Source organism: Mercenaria mercenaria, unplaced genomic scaffold (assembly GCF_021730395.1).
Source record: "Mercenaria mercenaria strain notata unplaced genomic scaffold, MADL_Memer_1 contig_1165, whole genome shotgun sequence".
Lineage (NCBI taxonomy): Eukaryota > Metazoa > Mollusca > Bivalvia > Venerida > Veneridae > Mercenaria > Mercenaria mercenaria.
The window spans coordinates 21,091-39,891 of record NW_026459145.1 but is presented as its reverse complement, the minus strand read 5'-3'; the positions used below and the strand labels follow the sequence as shown (position 1 = coordinate 39,891).

Here is an 18,801-nt window from a genome sequence, read left to right as displayed (position 1 = left end):
ATCAGTTGATTGCGTCATCATTTCCCGAAGGTATGACCATCTTGCTTTTTTAAATCTTTCAGAAATTAAATTAAGTCCAAATTCATTGAAAATCAAACGTGGAACCCATACAATTAATTTTGTTACAATTACTCTACCAGCACCAGCAGCATTAGCTCTAAAAATTAATTCATCATCATCTGTCAGCTGCAGTGTTATTTGAATTTGACTTGGAGGTAAAATATTAGTTTCTAAACCTTGAAAAAATGAATAATTATTTAATGGAATTTTAGCATTTACCTCTTTATTACTCTGGATCAATAAATTCCTAGAAGCAAAACCACTATTATATCCAGCTTGATTAGTCCTGCTCTCAGCAGTATCAGTAGTATCTAAATAAATATATTCGTTTGTTCCAGTTGTTTTTGCATAATCTTCAGACAATTCAACCAAACTCTTTACATTTACTACCTTATATAAATTATTACAATCATAAACAATTTTTCCATTTTGTTTAACCACTAACTGATCAATTAATGAAGCTGCATTATTAATTAGAGCAATTTGATTATCATCTGCATCATCACCATAATTACCACCATTAGCAAGCTTATTTACTTTAAAACTTACTTCAAAATAACCATTAAACCAATCAAAATATGAACTTCTATCATTAATTGTAAAGTGATATCCGTTTTTTTGTTGTTTAACATTATTTCCCAGGACAGATATTAAAGCTGTATCTAATTGAATAGGAGTTAATTCATATCTTTCACAATATTGTTTTGTTCTAAACATGTATATATTATATATTATTTTATTTTTATTTTATTTTTTATTTTATTGTTTATAAATTAATCTGTTAATACGTTTACGCGTCCCAGATCCTGACAATAATCTATTTAATCTTATATTAATATCCTCCTCCTCCTTACTATTTTTACTGTTATTCTTTTCTTGTAATTCCTTAGCAATTAAATTACCAACTGCCGGAGCAGATTTCTTTTTAAATTTTTCAACAATTTTATCAGCAGCTAAATTTCCAACTTCAGTTCCAACCTTTTTTGTTCCACTTTCAAGGGCTGCTTTTCCTGCTGTTTCCAAAGCTTTTTTTCCAGCTGTGCTAATTGAAGATGCAACCCGCTTGAAAACAATTTCGTTAAAGTGTCAAAGATACCTGTACCGTGTATATTTCTTTTCCGTGTGAGCATCAACATAAATAAATATTCCTTTATTTTTGTCAAAAACTTTTTTGTACATTATATAAAACTAAAATTTATAATCTCATATTTCTTTTAAAATTAGTGTAAAACTTGTTTCAACCTCATTAAAATTAATTATTCTACCAAATACATCCGTAATATATATTCTAATTGAATTTATAATATATTTATTAATTTCAGAATATCCAACTCTTTGTGGTTCTTTTGTAAATGGATAAGCTCTTGTTAAATCTGCAGTACTTAAAGCATAGATAATATCACTGAAATTACCATCAACAAGTGAATTATCAGTAAGATCACAATGAATGTAAATTGTATCCACAGAGTTGGTTATATTTGGTGTTGTAGTTCCCCATTCAGTATTTCTCAATGCTATTTTCTCAAATCCAAGCAATGTATGAAAATTTGACATTCTAAATCCAACATAAAATTATCTGTAATTGAAATCAAAATCTTAAAACTACTTAAACAAATTCCAAACTTATTGGAGCAATTTCTGATTTATTAAATTCAAAATCATCATTACTTATTAATGTTTCCCTAATATAATTATTAATATCTGTGTAACTGTAAGAACCATTTGTAATATGAAATTTTCCATTCTTACCATTATTGTAACGAATTCTTTTATTGTCATATTCATCACTAATATTATGCCAAGAGTAGGTCATAGTGTTAATACTATCCAAACCAACAACATAAGTTTTTTTTTATCTAAAATTAAAGAACGACTAAATCTGATTGTAAAATCACTCGGAGTATTTTTGTTATCATTTTAACTGTTTCAGAACTTAATACTATTTTTGTTCCATTTATATATTCAAGAAAAATAATTTTTATATAACATTTCATGTTGTTTTGGTAAGAGTGAATTCATTTTTAATAGTTCATCAATTATTCTAATACCTTCATTTTTTAGTTCTTCATTATTATTTCCAGCATCAATTGAACCACAAATTAACTCCAAGTCATTAACCAATTCTTTTGGATTACATGGACAAACGTCATAACCTTGTCCCCTAATTACTTTTTTAAATTTCATAGATCTTTTATTGATAGGTAATCCTGATTTTTCTGTTAATTCTTTAAATATTTTTCTTGAATGAATTGAATGTTTTTTATTATTGTTATATCTTTTATTAATCAAATCAATTAAATCATCATCTACTTTAGTGTTAATTACTTCCTTTCCAGTTATTCTATCCTTAGCAACCAATTTGTTTTGACCATAAAGTTTATTTAAGTTAATAATTAAATTACCATATTGTCCATTTGGTGAAACTTTATATGAATTATGATGTTTTATTCCCTTTCCAAATACCTCTGAGTCATTAATCATTTTTGATAAGCGTTCACCATATCTTTTAAGATTTTCTTTGTATGTTTTTAACTCCGAAACATACTCACCTGCAGCCATAGGTTCTGCATTTGTAAATTCAACTATTTCATCTGGATTTTTTTTTACTGTGTTCATTTATTTTACGAGTACATGTCTTTAAACTTTTGGTAACCTCTTTTCTTGTTTTTATCCAATCATCTTTATCTTTGTTTATTGCTAACTCTGATAATACAGGTAATTCCCATTCTGATAATACATTTTTATCAATATTTACATCTAAACTTGCCTTAAATTCTTCAGGAAATTCTTTAGTGTCTTCAAACTCATCATCATCATCATCTTCATCATCCAAACCCATATGATCTTTCAGCGGTAATAATCGTATTGGTTCTTGGAATCTAAGAGCCCTCATCTTTTGCCCGACTAAGTTTTTTCTTATTCTTATTTCATTAAGTTTTGATTGCATTTATATAATAATGTAAGATAATGTAAGATATTGTAAAATAATGTAAAATAATGTAATATTATATAAATGGAAATTCCAAATTATGATACAAAAAGTGATAAATCTAATAACTTTAAACAACATTATCCTTTTATGCCAGATTCATGTTTTAGAATGTTAATATGTGGATCTTCTGGATCTGGAAAAACAAATTCATTAATGCATATACTTCGAAAACCTCTTATATATTATGATAAATTATACTTGTATGCTAAAAACCTAGAACAATCTAAATATCAATATTTAATTAACCACTTAAGCCAAATTGCAAAAAAAATTAAAGTAGATCCAAATGAAATTCTTGAATGTTCTAATAATGAAATAATTGATGTTAATGATCCTGAATCAGAAAAACAAAAAGTAGTAATATTTGATGATTTTGTATGTGAAGATAAAAAAGTTCAAAATGAAATAACAAAATACTTTATTCTAGGACGTCACAAAAACTGTTGTGTTATTCATTTAAGTCAGTCTTACTATAAAACACCAAAAGATATTCGAATTAACTGTTCACATTATATTTTATTTGAAAGTCCAGGTAAACGAAAAAATGATATGATTTGTAATGAACAAAATATAGATCGTGATTCATTTGCTAATGCAACAAATCAAAAATATGATTTCTTATATATTGACAAACCAAGGAAGTTTTTAAGAAAAAACTTTACTGGTAATATATAATGGGAGTTTTTAATAATATAGAACAAATAAGTGAACCTGACAGTATAAGTAAAGTTAAATTTGATATTGATTTAAGTGATTATGCTACTAAAAACAATACAAAAAGCTTAGAAAGGACATGGAATCATATCTTCACAGAAATAAGGAACTTGATAACACAATGAACAGAGCATTAGATATGGGAGGTAATAAAATAATCAACCTAGGAAATCCAGATAAATCCGCTGATGTAGTTCCAAGACGGTTTTTGTATAAAAAAATTCAAAGTGTAATAGATGACTATAATCTTGAAGATGTCAAAAGTATAAAACAAACACTAGAAGTAGAAGTTAAGAATATTGAAGAATTAACAAAAGATTTTAAAAAGAATTCATTATTAATAGTTGAATTACAAGGTAAACTTGAAAAAGAAATGAAAGCTATGGTTGATTCTATTAAAGAACTGAAGAGAAATCTGATTTGACAGATGACAACATAAAAAAAGTATTTAGAACCAATTTTGAAAAGTTATACACTCAAGTTCAGGAAATAAATGATACTATGATTAAACATGAAGAACTAAAAGACAAGATATTGAAGCTGAAAAAAAGTTACAAAATATGTATCAGTTAGAAATTAGAACAGAAATAAATAAACTAAATACTGAAACTGAAAAAAAGCATAAAGATTTATTAGAATTAATTTCAAATAAACTTGCAGAATATAAATCTGAATTGAAAAGGCAGCTCACAAAGAGTGATGATCATGAACAGCATTAGATAACCTTAAAAAAGAGCTTAATTCTAAAATAGATGACTTTAAAAAACAAATTCGAGTTTGGATTAGTACTGTTGATACACGTCACAATTAAAGTATGCAGAATTAAATAATATTACAAAAAATTACAAGAAGATATGACGAAGCTTAATACTAAAGTTGAAGAACATAAAAATGAACTGGACTTTGTAGTTGAAAAATCAGTTAAACAAGGAGAGTTAATTACTGCTAATACTGAAGCAATAACACAGTTAATGATAAAATTAAAAAAATAATAAATGATTTGGACTCTGTAGTTAAAATATCAGCTAAACAAGGAGAATCAATCACTGCTAATACCCAAGTAATTACTGCTAATACTAAAGCAATAACCGCTAATGTCGAAGAAATTGCTACTAATGATGAAAAAATTTCTAATAATTGGGAAAAAATTATAGAAGTAAAAGATGCTTTCTTAAAACAAGAAACACAATTAGCTAGAACAAATGTTGTTATTGACAATTTGCTTGATTATAAAGTTGCTACAACAAAACGAATTGATGATTTAGCTGAAATAATTCTTAAACTTAAAAAGAAAGACAAAAAAATAGAAGAAAGGCTAGAGGAAGTGAGACATGAAGTGTTTCTTTTTGAATTTAACACTTTTTATGATAAATACACTATTTATAGATTCGTAAAAATGAAAAAGTATTTTGACCGTCGTGGTGTCTGGATATATTCAACATATGAAGATATGGCCGGTCTGAACTATTTAAATGAACTTGAATTTAGACCTGGAATTATCTTAGATCATAGAGATTTTATAAACACAAACCAACAATATAGTGTAGCTGTACCAAATGTGCTTTTGAAGGGTGTGTTTGTGATTAAAAAAACTGGAATGTATATAATAGATATTAAATTTTTATTAGCGGGGCCCGGGTTTATAGCTAAACCGGATAAACCGACTAAAAGCCCAATATCACATTTTATATTTAGGTGGTGGAATGATGATCGTGATCTAATTTTTAGTTCATTTATCAATATTGTAAATATAGCAGCTGAGGACTTTAACATTGGATCGGACAGAATAATATCTATGTATAAGAAAAAAATTAAAATTCATCTAACACAAGGAACAATGTTTGACATTAATCCTTATAACGATTCAACATCTACAGAAGTAAATTTTACGCTTTTGACGAGTAGTTACATCAGATTCTACATATCGGATGAACATGCATCGGATGCTGTATCGGATGAACCTGTATCGGATGAATCTGTATAACCTGTATCGGATGAACATGCCATACAATATCAAAACAAAACAAGTACACTTTGTGGTTATTATTGTTTATTTTTCATAAAAATGTTACAAAATGGTATAAACATTTATGATTTATTGTATAAAACACTGAGAGTAAACAATGTAAAACATAATGAACAAACAATGATAAATTATTTTAATAAAATGAGTTAAAATGTATTAGAAACACTATATTCTCATATATGGAAGTGACATGCGTTTACATTGTAAACGTTACTATAAATAGAAGTATAGATATATAAAAATAAAATTGAACATGGTATACAGAAGTGACGTGCGTTTACATTGTAAACGTTACTATAAATAAATGTGAACATTGTTTATGAAATCCTAACATAGATTCCTGCTGTTAAAAGTTGATTTTGTTACCAATCCAACTCTGTACATATTTCTTCGATTAGTTTCCTGTTTTTGATTAAAGTTCCAATGTTTAAAGTACACTTCAATAAATTCTTATGTTTCTCAATTAATTCATAAACTAAAACTAGGTTTCGACAGTAGGAATCTGTGTAAGGTATGCCTTTGCTATGAAGATAAAGTCCTATGGCACAATCCTTTGGCCAACTTGATTTTACATTTTTAATAATAAATCCAATCTGATGCGTACAATAAACAATATTCCTTTTGTTTCTGTATTTTTGTTCTTGTAAATTTTGAATAGTTGCGACACATTTTTCCTCGCTTGAAATATCCACATTAAAACTTTTTGGAATTTCTCCCTGCCCAAATGATTTCGTAATTTCTTCTTTTATTTTTTTCGCTAAATCACTTCTTGTATGTCGCTTTGGTTTGGGTTTAATTGCGTCTGTTAGTTTGGGATAATATTTTGTATGAAATAGTTCAATCCATTTTGTACACGCTTCGTCTTGTTTGTAGTTCTCCCCAAGATGGGCAGACAAATTTATTAAATCTCCCAAAAGTTCGGTTGTAGTGGTATTATCCCTGAAATAAAAAAAAAACATATTAGCATAAGCAGGTAAAAGTGAAATTCATCTCTGAAAAACACAAAATAACATTTCTAAAGTTATAAAATATAACTTACATTATAGTCCTTTAAAACTCCTTTCTGTTCTGTTGCTGTAGGTATAAGTCAGCAGTATAAAGTTATTTGCTTCTATGCGGCTTTTTTATACTAGCAAAGAATGTTGTGGTGCTAATCAATTACGTTTGTGTTGTGAAATACGCTATATTTGTTTACACGTAACTTAACAACCGTTCATAACCATTTTCAGAAAATGTCACGTAAATCCCATAAAACATTTTCTTAAAATACGTCAGTTATTTATAACCAGGTTTTCCGAAAATACGAAAACGAAAGTAAAGTAAATATGTCAGTTATTTATAACCAGGTTTTCCGAAAATATGAGAAAACGAAAGTAAAGTTAAAATCTATGTTTTAAATTGTCCGGCATTGGTCAGTCCGGACCAAAGACTAAATGTTTTTTTTGGTTAAACTAAAGGTTTTCATTCGGTTTAACTAAAGATTTAAAAGATTTTCAGGGTATTAAGGGTACGAAATTAGTATTTTAATTTTAGGGTAAGGTTAAAGCGCACTTATAGAATAGGGACAAGGGGTCAGGGGGGTCAAATATGTCCTAGAAACATCATGTCTCTAACTACTAATATGAAGTGCCAGTCTGGGATTTGAACCATGAACCTAGGGATTGATAATCTGTATATCCCATCCCCAATAATACCCCTCCCCTCACTACAGCTCCCAACATTCATAATTTGCTTAAAGATTGTGTGTAACAAATAAGCTACAAGACAGAAACAGTTTTGTTCCAGGACGAGGAGGGTGCAGGTCAAAACGTACCCAAAACAAGGCCCCAAAGAAATGGCACTTCTCTAAAGCTAACTTGCTTGGTTTTTTTTTCTCAGTCACTATTGACATTTTCATTCAGTTAATTAACAGTATGCCTAGTTTACAGTATAGATGATGATTGATGATGAACAAAAAGCAACACCAGAATTCTTTTAATCATTACATTTATTGTTTTAGGTGCTCCCTTGGATGCTTCAAAAACCACTGAAAGCGGATAAGTCACTTGTGGTGATAATTATATCACCACTGAATTCACTTATGCAGGACCAGGTTACATCACTTTGTGAGAAGGGGGTTCCTGCATATTTCCTGAATACCAGTGCAACAAAAGTAACTTCATTTGAACAAGGAGCTGATAATGTGTAAGTTCCTCTTATCTACATAAGTTAACAACTTGGTGTTACTTTGGAACTTATAACTAAAATTTTCCAATTAAGTATGCATTGTACATTACAAAGTCTTCTGCTGTTCTTTACAGCACAGGTCCTAGTGTATTTTTCAATGACAAGACAGTCGGAAAAGGGTATTGAAGCTAAGCTGAAATCTATAGCTTGACAGATCAGTTACAAATACAGTTAAAGTTTTGCAGAAGAACATCCGCATATAAAGACAACTTCTGTACATTTTATCATCCAAAGTCACCCTAAAAATAGTAAATTTTCCCCTGTTGAAAGAAAATATTACAGCATATACCATTTTTGATTTCCCAAGAGTGGCCATTGGCAAGTTTTACTGTACATGATTACCAAGCTTATAATTCTGGCAAAACTGACATATATTATGGATTCCGAAAAGGGTAAAAACTGATTAAGCTTTCAATAACACAAGGTTTAAAATTTTGTAATGTTATATTAGAGAAGACAGCATTTCGTAACAATTGTATCGATAATGTAATGTTTATTATTGTCATAAGTTATTAATATATGAAGTTACATATTCAACAAGATTAAATGAAACCATTTAGCAGTATAAATTATTAATATATGAAGTTACATAATACAATGTCATCAACATTATATGAAACATTTTAGCAGCTGAAATTATTAACCCTTATCATGCTGGACACGACTGATTCTGCCTTTGCAGCCAGTGTAGATTATGATCGGCCTGCACATTGTGCAGTCTGATCATGATCTGCACTGTTCGTCATTGTCAGTATTTTTTTTGGTAAAAACCCCTTTTAACAGTTAATGGTACTCTCTAAATTGAAAAATGGACAAGTTTATTATAGAAATTTAGCAGGGTAAGGGTTAATATATGAAGTTACATATTACAGATTATATATGAAGTTACATATTACAGTTAAAGTTACATATTACAGTTAATATATGAAGTTACATAATACAATGTCAGCAACATTATATGAAACATTTTAGCAGCTGAAATTATTAACCCTTATCATGCTGGACACGACTGATTCTGCCTTTGCGGCCAGTGTAGATTATGATCAGCCTGCACATCCGTGCAGTCTGATCATGATCTGCACTGTTTGCCATTATGTCAGTATTTTTTTTGGTAAAAAACCCTTTTAACAGTGAATGGTACTCTGTAAAGTGAAAGATGGACAAGTTCATTATAGAATTTTAGCAAGGTAAGGGTTAATATATGAAGTTACATATCACAGTGTCAACATTACATGAAAAGTTAGCAGCAAAAACCAATTTTTTACTTTTGATCAGAACTATCAAGATCAATGATATAGTTCAAGGTAACAGCAGAGAGCTTAAAACAAAACTATGGTCCATTATGCTGTGGAAATAGAAACACTAATAACACCTACACTGGTTTCATATAGAAAATGTTCTTACATATTTCAGGTCCGACTCAGAGTCTGGTTCAGAAGATGAAACTGTACCTTTTATTTCCAATGCAAGTCTTCAAGATGTCAGACAGGGAAAATTTAAAATTATTTACATGCACCCTGAAACTGTTTTTAACAAGGAAGTGGGAAGAATGATGAGGAACTCCAGATTTAGAGATCTTGTTTGCTGCACTGTGGTAGATGAAGTACATATGATTTCAGAATGGTAAATTGATATTACAGTTTTTAGCTTGACCAACTGAAAAATATGTAAAGTCATTCCACTGTAACAATTCATCATCTCAACTTGGTTAATTTTATGTGTCATTAACCACTTTGATTGAATCTTCATATCCTCGTAATTTTTGGTATATAAGCAGGTATTTCAAACAATAATGGGATCAATGGAACTTTACATACTTATCCACTGTGATGATCTGACATACACACATAGGTATTATAAGAGTAGTTTATCATTACAAAATTATGCCTCATTTTCCACTTCTGTATTTATTCAGAGACTACGGTGTTGAATAGTTGAGAATGACTGTTCTCGGACAGCTCTTTCTAAAACTTGTTTAGTGACCATTTTTTACTTATCAAAGTTATTCAATAGAACACGTATATACCACATTGCATTAGTAACTTGTTTCAAATTTGTTTCTCAATATTTATAACCCGAGTGTGAACAGTACATGTCTGGTAGCTCAGATGGTAAGAGCACCCCAGACATGTTGACAATGTTATGGGGAGGTCTCGGGTTCGATTCCTGACCTGACAATAATGCTCACATTAACAATCTTATTTTTTATTGCAATGAGTTACAGAATTATATTGTTCATCACAGGGAACCGAGTTCAGGAAATGCTTTGAGCGTCTTGGCGAGCTGACATGTCCTATTCCCTAATATTCCACCCTTGCACTTACAGCAACAGCATGTCCAAACGCAATAAGCTCCCTTAAAGAAACTCTACAAATGAGAAATACCACCAGGGTTCTGGCTAATCCAGACAGGCCGAATATATATATCGAGAAAAAGGAAAGATTGTCCAACATTCACAAATACGAAAAATATGATGCCATTATGTGTGACATTACCCAGGAAATAAAAGAGAAAAAGAGTGATTTCCCCGTTACAATAATGTACTGTGATAACTTAGAATCATTGGGATATTGTTTTCAATATCTGACCTATGAACTAGGTAAAGATGCATACATTCCTGTCGGCAGTTCCGATCCAGAGAACAGAATTGTTGCTCAATACCATAAAGATTATACCGAAAATATGAAATTGCACATAATAAACGAGTTACGTAAAGAAACTCCAAAACTGCGATTGGTACTGGCAACTGTAGCACTAGGTATGGGTTTAAACGCACCATCCATTTCCAGAATTGTGCATATGCGACCACCAACAACTTTGGAAAAGTATTTACAAGAAATTGGCAGAGCTGGAAGGAATGGACAAAAGGCTGTTGCCAAATGTTACTTCAATAACAGTGACATAGCAAAAAACAGAAAAGGGCTCCATAATGCCATGGTTCTTTACATTAAGAATAATGAAACTTGTCTGCGCCTACAATTAGTACAGCACTTTGGTTATCACAATACCTTATTCAAAGAAGACCCCACAAATTGCTGTAGTAATTGTAGATCTGCAGCAGAACAGAAGGTTTGAAAAAACCTCAGCATGAAAATGTTTTAAGTGACAGGCTGATAGATAATATCATTAATTGATGATCGCCATAAAAAGAAGAAATGAAGTAAATCAAACCCTTTTAGATCCAGTTTATCAATAAAACAAAAGTTTAGTAGTAAAAATATATACAAAGCTCTAAAACAAGTTAGTCACAAAAAGTAAATTAGGTAAAAACTACAATGAATTTAGCTGTACTTTATACCATATCTAAGATAAAAAAAATCTAAGAATCGCCCTTTAACATAATACAGGTTATTCCATTTTAATTTTGAACAATCAAATGCTATGTACTTAAGAATATTTGAAATTCTGATGTTCATCTGGCAGCATGCCCCTTTAACATTAGTGACTGTTAAATAAATAATGGACTAAATACAGTTCTGAAGTGATGGCATAACATTTGTAAAACATAGACAACAGACTGATCTAATTACAGAAACATAAATCAAACCCGTAACATTAATTGATACATCAGGCAACATCTACATTTCAGAAATTTCTCTGACATTTTGAAAAATTTCCGTTTAATTAAATTCTACAGAAGTATTATTTGACCATCAATATCTAACTTCGCTGATAAGATGTTTTTATTGCTTTAAACATTTTCAGTACTCTTTATAAAGGTTATCAAGTACATTTATTTTTCTGTTTGATACAGTTTTTAAAAAAAAACAAAAACATCTGCATTAGCTATTTTCAAACTGTATATTAATACACAATACACAAGTATGATGAATGTAAATATTCATTGTATTATTTCATATACTGGTATGTACAATTAACATAAAATCAAGGCCTTCAAGTGGTTTATCGTCTAATTAACCATGGTTCTGAGTTCAAATGCGTTGGAATTAAACCAGGAGGGCATTAGCCCTAGACGTTAAGTACTGAACCATCTAAACGATGAACAATGGTGAATTAGACAATAAAACACTTAATGCCTTAACTGTTTTCATTCTGACATGCTCACTGACATGTTGTAATACATATTATGTTGGACTTCATTTACACGAGGAGTAATGTATCAGACGTCATGCGGCAATATGACATCATAATGCTCCCTTACAAGTGCTCTTCTTTATCGCAGAATACACAGAGCTTGTTTTGTTTAACTGGAAATCAATTTGAGCTATGTTAGAATATAAGCTATACAAACATGAATTGTCACTGACATGACATTACAGACTTTTTATCTTGACATTCTTGTTCATCTGTAATAAAGTACATAGTTCAAAACTGGGATACCCAGAAATGTTTACTTCACTATGAATGAAGAGCTGTCAGTAAGACAGCAAATGCTTGAGTATTTGCATTGTTGCCCTAGAAGCAAGAATATTACTCTTAATGTTTGAATATCGATATAGTTTCAATCAAGCATCTGCATTAGTTATGGAGATAATTACTTGCATGCAAAACATTAACCAGAAGTTTTTCAAGTTCACAGGGGACATAATTTGGCCAAAATGCATGTCAGAGTTATAGCACTTGATCCAGTGAGCTAAGTAATGGACCTACAGAAGTAGAAATAAGTTACAGAGGTATATGCCTGTAAGTAATAGCTATATGTACTTGCCTGCAAAACTTTAACCAGTTTGGCCAAAATGCAGGTCAGAGTCATGGCTCTTGATGCTATCACCTAGTTTTATAACCCCGAAGACACGTCATGTGAAGTTTCAATTCAAGACCTGCATTAGTTGTTGAGTAACTTGCAAGCAAAACTTTAACAAGATTTTTTTAAGTTTCAAAGCTATATGCCTTTAAATAAAAGCCATATGTACTTGCATGCAAAACTTTAACCATGGTGTCTCGCCAATGCCGACGTCAGGGTGAGTAGAACTAGAGCTATCACTAAAGGTGATGAATTTACCCCCCCCCCCCCCCCCGCATGCACTGACACAGTACATTGCAATTTGACGCACACAAGATTGCATAATTATATGGACTATATGTATATAGACTGTATGTATACAGTATAGTAACAAAAAACAAAGTCCCATAACTATGCAGAATATTTATCTTTGTTTGTTTGTTTTGGGTTTAACGCCATTTTTCAACAGTATTTCAGTTATGTAACGGCGGGCAGTTAACCTAACCAGTTTTCCTGGATTCTGTACCGGTACAAACCTGTTCTCCGCAAGTAACTGCCAACTTCCCCACATGAATCAGAGGTGGAGGACTAATGATGTCAGACACAATGTCGTTTATCAAATAGTCACGGAGAACATACGCCCCGCCCGAGGATCGAACTCACGACCCCGAGATCCGTAGACCAACGCTCTTACCTACTGAGCTAAGCGGGCGGGCTTCTAAAAGAATGTAACATGCACCATGCACAACTAGGGTTGGTACTGATCACTTGTGAGAAGTTTCATTAAATTGTGTCAAGGGGATGAGGAGAGATGGTGCGCACAAGATTGTGTCTATGTATTAGTATAGTAACAAAAAAACAAAGTCCCATAACTCTGCAAATTTTTTTTCTAAAAGAACCTAACATGCCCCATGCAAAACTGCTGTTGTATTTTCTCATTTAAAACTCCTCTTTTGTCATACAGTTCATGAAAAACACTAGCCTTCATGTCATTAAAACTTTCAAGTTTTCTACCAGGTACAGTCCTAAAAGGCCGGAGCTCCCGGAGAACTTTTATAATACACTGCAAATCTTCCTCCTCAGATCTTTTCTTGTGCGAAGTAGATTTCTCTTTAAAATCTATCTGGCTATCAAAATTCTGTACTATATCCTTTATAACAGGTGCGGCTGCTGATATCTTTATAACAGACTGTTCTGTTTTATTTGCACCAAGGCCCCTAATAAGAGTTTTTACCTCTTTGACCTGATTTTCTTTCTGAAGGTCAGCAGCCTTGTTTTTACCCTGTCTGCCTTTTGGATTCACAAAAGAAGCAACCCTTACTTGTAATGAAAGTTTAGCTGGTAGTAATACCTCTGTCTTAAGTATAAAATCAATGCACTCTACCATATACTTTGAAAGAGGAGAATGATTGAAAAAAAATGGAATAGCTATCTTAAGGATGTTGCTTGTTCGGATAATATCACCTTCACGAATGGAGTCTTTAAAGTTTAAAAGAACAAAGTAGTACTGCAAGTAATTTAAAATATAGTTTTGCAGTTCATCACCCTGTTTGATCATAATGGTCACAGCAGTTCCTCCCAACATCACCCTTACACTGTTCTGTTTTAAAGTTTTTAATGATATTAGCACTGTTATGGCCTGTCCAAGATGTTGAAATTTGATGTGGACATTTCCATTCTCTACGGGTAGTTGTACATCTTGGCCAGCAATAGTCACAGTAACTCTGCTCTGGTCAGGTACCTGAAGGAATAGTGTGTATAATTTAATATGAATTATTAACAATGACTTACAGAAATAAAAACACAGGGTGGTTTAAAGCCAGTACTAATGGTTTTTTACATGTAAAAACAAATCTTGTGCTTTTTAATTTTGAATATAAGACATCAAGAAACATTTCATGAATGCCAAAGTAAGCAGGTTCATGTATGATTATAAACTTACATGTGCTTCTGAACAATAAAAACATTAATGTATGACTGAACATTACTTACTTCATTAAAACTAAGGGAACTGCACACCATTGTTATAAACCCATCCATTGATTTGTTGAACTCCATGAGGCGTCTTGAATGGTGACTTTTGTTTATGTCTTCCGTCGGTACATTTAGAGTAGGAATACTTTCCATATTGTCCATCCCAAAGTGCTCCATAGCAGCCTCAAGCACATATGCCTTCCCGACAAGAAGGGCAAACTCTTCGTGTGCCTGAAGTGAATGAGATTTTTCATGGGATATGCAGAACAAAACAATTTTGACTAGATGACTAAAATCAGTAGTCTTTTCCATGTTTGTACTTTCTAAATCTGTTGCCATTGTTTTTGTTTTTTTAAGATACACTTTCATGATCAGATGTTTAGGTTAATTATCAGATGTTTAGGTCAATTAGGTGTGGTATTGTTAGTCAATAAATGCAATCTATTTCTGACTTGAAGTAACTATTATATCTATATCTGTTACTGAAAAAAGTGCCATTAATAAAGCCTTGCATTTTCTCTGAAGTTAAATCTTTTTGTCATTTGTATTATGCACACACTTATCTTAAATACCCAGTCATTATCAATCATATTTCAAATGTGACATTGTCATTCCCCTTGTCTGACTACTGTGTAAAAATTCAACAGTGTTCCACCTTACTTACCTTAAAACGACTTTTCACGTTGCCGTTGACACTTGTTCTCTGAATTATTGTTTTGAGATGATACAACGTTCCAACGTCCCTACCAGAAGATTTTTTGAAAAATTTCTTCATTCGAATGTCATTTGTTGTCACAAATATGTCCACATTGTCCCCATTCAACTTGCCATCATTTCCATCTGCTATCGATTTCTTTAAACGATTGTCATAATTATCTCCCCACTCAGTAATTATATTGCCTTTACTGACCGCTGACATAGTGATGTGAAGCTTGTTCAGTCTACTAAGAAGCTGAAAAATTAAATTTAAAACAATTGACTCGAGTGATGAATTGCAAGGTATTCGATGATGATTTATCTATTTATAATCTATTCATTTGATATTTCTGTCGTACTTATTTCATATCATCCTTCATTCAATTAAATAATATCTCCAAAAATCATTTTATGATTTTCATAAATGCGTATATGATATCACAAAATAAATAACATTAAATGGAAGTATTACATAACCAAGTGTATCTTAATCTGGATAACTTTAACTAACTAAATTTTATTTCAACTTAAATATGTGTCCATGGAACTCTTGCTGAAATGCATACACCCTTCATGGTATATATGCAAACTGTCCAACACTTTGTATGTATTTTTTACCAAGTTAGGACTGTAAACATATAGCCTGATCTAGTGGCACTAGGCTAGTGCAATCCCAACAAAACACAAGATTGATGCACAATTTTGTACGCTTTATAACATCCTTGTAATGCAATAACCTTAAGATTTTGGCTCAAAAAAAATATTTCTCTTTTAGCTGAAAATGTTTAAAATTTGAGGTTTGGTCATATTATAAACATTACAATACTAGTAGCACGAGTTATTCTTTTATTTCTAAGCTATATTAAAAATACAAAATCACGAAAAACAGTTTTACAAATAAACTATAAAGATTTTTTTAAACATACCATATTGTCAGCATGACATCTGACAGCCAGCGTTGTAATCATCCTTTGTATTGCAGACACCTTGTTGATGCAACTGTTTAAGATCATGCTATAAATCATTACAATTGCGGCTCGCCTGTTACAAGAGTTCCCTATGATAGCTTCCAAGAGTCTTAAAAAGAAGGGGATGTTGAGTTCTAGTTCACTGTAAGCAGATGCTCAGCAAGAGTATCAGGGAACTTCTGATCAAGTATACTCATCTGGTTTGATGACATAACTGAGAATGCAGCCACTATCTCATTCACCACCTTTTGTTTTGCTTCTTCATTTGTCCCTGTGTCCTTGACAACCTTGGTATCTTTACACCCAGATACTGCTTTATAGGAAATACAAATGAAATGACATGTAGCAGGAAGAGATTTACTGAATTATGTTAAAACAGTTGGATTTATTTAATGGAGGAACTCTGTAAAGTTAATTCATATAAATTTGTTTTATGATATAAAACATATTCATTACATTAAAAGCGTATCATAACAAAATTTTACTACATTGGACTTATTGAATGTCTCAGTACAGTATATGCGCCTACCAAAAAATACAGAATACTAAAGAAATTCTATGACAAGAGGGCCATGAAGGCCCTGTATCGCTCACCTGACCTATTAGCCTAGAGACTATCAAGATTAACATTCTGACAAAGTTTCATTAAGATATGGTATAAATGTGGCCTCTAAAGTGTAAACTAGCTTTTCTTCTAATTTGACCTAGTGACCTATTTTTGGACCCGACATGACCCAGATTCAAAGTAGACCTCGAAATCATTAATATTACCATTCTGACCAAGTTTCATGAAGATACAGTCATAAATGTGGCCTCAAGAGTGTTAACAAGCTTTTCCTTTTATTTGACCTAGTGACCTAGTTTTTGACCCCACCTGATCCAGATTTGAATTTGACCTATAGATCATCAAAATTAACATTCTGACCTAGCTTCATTAAGATATGGTGATAAATGTGGCCTCTAGAGTGTTAACAAGCTTTTCCTTTTATTTGACCTAGTGACCTAGTTTTTGACCCCACCTGATCCAGATTTGAATTTGACCTATAGATCATCAAAATTAACATTCTGACCTAGCTTCATTAAGATATGGTGATAAATGTGGCCTCTACAGTGTAAACTAGCTTTTCCTTTGATTTGACCTGGTGACCTAGTTTTTGATCCTACATGACCCAGATTCAAAATGGACCTTGAGAATATCAAGATTATCATTTTGACCAAGGTTCATAAAGATCAGTCATAAATGTGGCCTCTATAGTGTTAACAAGCTTTACCTTTGATTTCACTCGGTGACCTAGTTTTTGACTTGACAGGACCAAGTTCGAACTTGACCTAAAGATTATCAAGATTAACATTCTGACAAAGTTTCATGAAGATACAGTCATAAATGTGGCCTCTAGAGTGTTAACAAGCTTTTCCTTTGATTTGACCTGGTGACCTAGTTTTTGACCCCACCTGACCCAGATTCAAACTTGACCTATACAGCCTCAAGACTAACATTCTGACCAAGTATCATTAAGATATGGTCATAAATGTGGCCTCTACAGTGTAAACTAGCTTTTCTTTTGATCTGACCTGGTGACCTAGTTTTTAATCCAACATGACCCAGATTCAAACTGAACCTTGAGATCATCAAGATTAACATTCTGACCAAGTTTCATGAAGATACAGTCATAAATGTGGCCTCTACAGTGTTAACAAGCTTTTCCTTTGACTTGACCTGGTGACCTAGTTTTTGACCCCAGATGACCATATATCGAACTTGTCCAAGACTTTATTGAGGGTAACATTCTGACCAAGTTTCATTAAGATTGGGCCCAAATTGTGAATTCTAGAGTGTTAACAAGCTTTTTTCTTTTATTTAACCTGGTGACCTAGTTTTTGACCCCAGATGACCCAATATCGAATGTATCCAAGATTTTATTGAGGGTAACATTCTGACCAAGTTTCATTAAGATTGGGCCAAAACTGTGACATCTAGAGTGTTAACAAACTTTTCCTTTGATTTGATCTGGTGACCTAGTTTTTGACCCAATATCAAACTCGTCCAAGATTGAATTGAGGGTAACATTCTGACCAAGTTTCATTAAGATTGGCTCAAATTTGTGACCTCTAGAGTGTTAACAGTCAAATTGTTGACGCTGACGACGACGGACGACGGACACAGGGCGAACACAAAAGCTCACCTTGGCGCACTTCGTGCTCAGGTGAGCTAAAAAGGCTCACACACAGTACAGTTAAAACATTCTTTCTAATACACAAGCCTTAAAAATACATTCATCAGAAGGTCAGTCTTTAACTAACTTAAAAGTTTATGTTTATAGCATGTGATGGGTGGTCAAATGACCAGGGCTGGTATTCATAAAGCTCCAAAAGGAAAATTTTCCCTAAAGGACTAACCGAGGGAAAAGTTCCATAGCATTTTGCAGACAATCGTGGAGATAGTTGGAATGTCTAACAATAC

The 18,801-nt window shown here is 32.0% G+C and overlaps 1 protein-coding gene, 1 long non-coding RNA gene and 1 pseudogene across 2 annotated transcripts; 1 reads left to right on the top strand and 2 right to left on the bottom strand.

Annotated features, from left to right (window-relative positions):
* Window positions 1-6,102: 6,102 nt before the first annotated feature.
* Window positions 6,103-7,211, bottom strand: LOC128551494 (uncharacterized). Its single transcript, XR_008368810.1, has 2 exons — window positions 6,832-7,211; window positions 6,103-6,731 (listed from the first exon to the last, which is right to left on the bottom strand). It is a non-coding gene; the product is annotated as an uncharacterized LOC128551494 (long non-coding RNA).
* A 2,145-nt stretch (window positions 7,212-9,356) lies between these two features.
* Window positions 9,357-11,411, top strand: LOC123526789 (uncharacterized; annotated as a pseudogene).
* A 1,587-nt stretch (window positions 11,412-12,998) lies between these two features.
* Window positions 12,999-16,568, bottom strand: LOC128551493 (uncharacterized). The gene is made up of 4 exons (XM_053532367.1): window positions 16,299-16,568; window positions 15,341-15,628; window positions 14,695-14,907; window positions 12,999-14,443 (listed from the first exon to the last, which is right to left on the bottom strand). The coding sequence occupies exons 1-4, from the start codon at window positions 16,395-16,397 to the stop codon at window positions 13,592-13,594; spliced, it is 1,452 nt and encodes a 483-aa protein (XP_053388342.1). The 5' UTR covers window positions 16,398-16,568; the 3' UTR covers window positions 12,999-13,591.
* Window positions 16,569-18,801: the final 2,233 nt, after the last annotated feature.

Bases quoted from the DNA above. Each gene is read 5' to 3' on its own strand.
- LOC128551493 (XM_053532367.1), bottom strand. From the start codon at position 16,397: ATGATTTATAGCATGATCTTAAACAGTTGCATCAACAAGGTGTCTGCA. The intron at 14,908-15,340 runs GTAAGTAAGGTG...CATTCACTTCAG, and splicing joins ACGTGAAAAGTCGTTTTAAG to GCACACGAAGAGTTTGCCCT. The intron at 14,444-14,694 runs GTAAGTAATGTT...CTATTCCTTCAG, and splicing joins GTTCCCTTAGTTTTAATGAA to GTACCTGACCAGAGCAGAGT.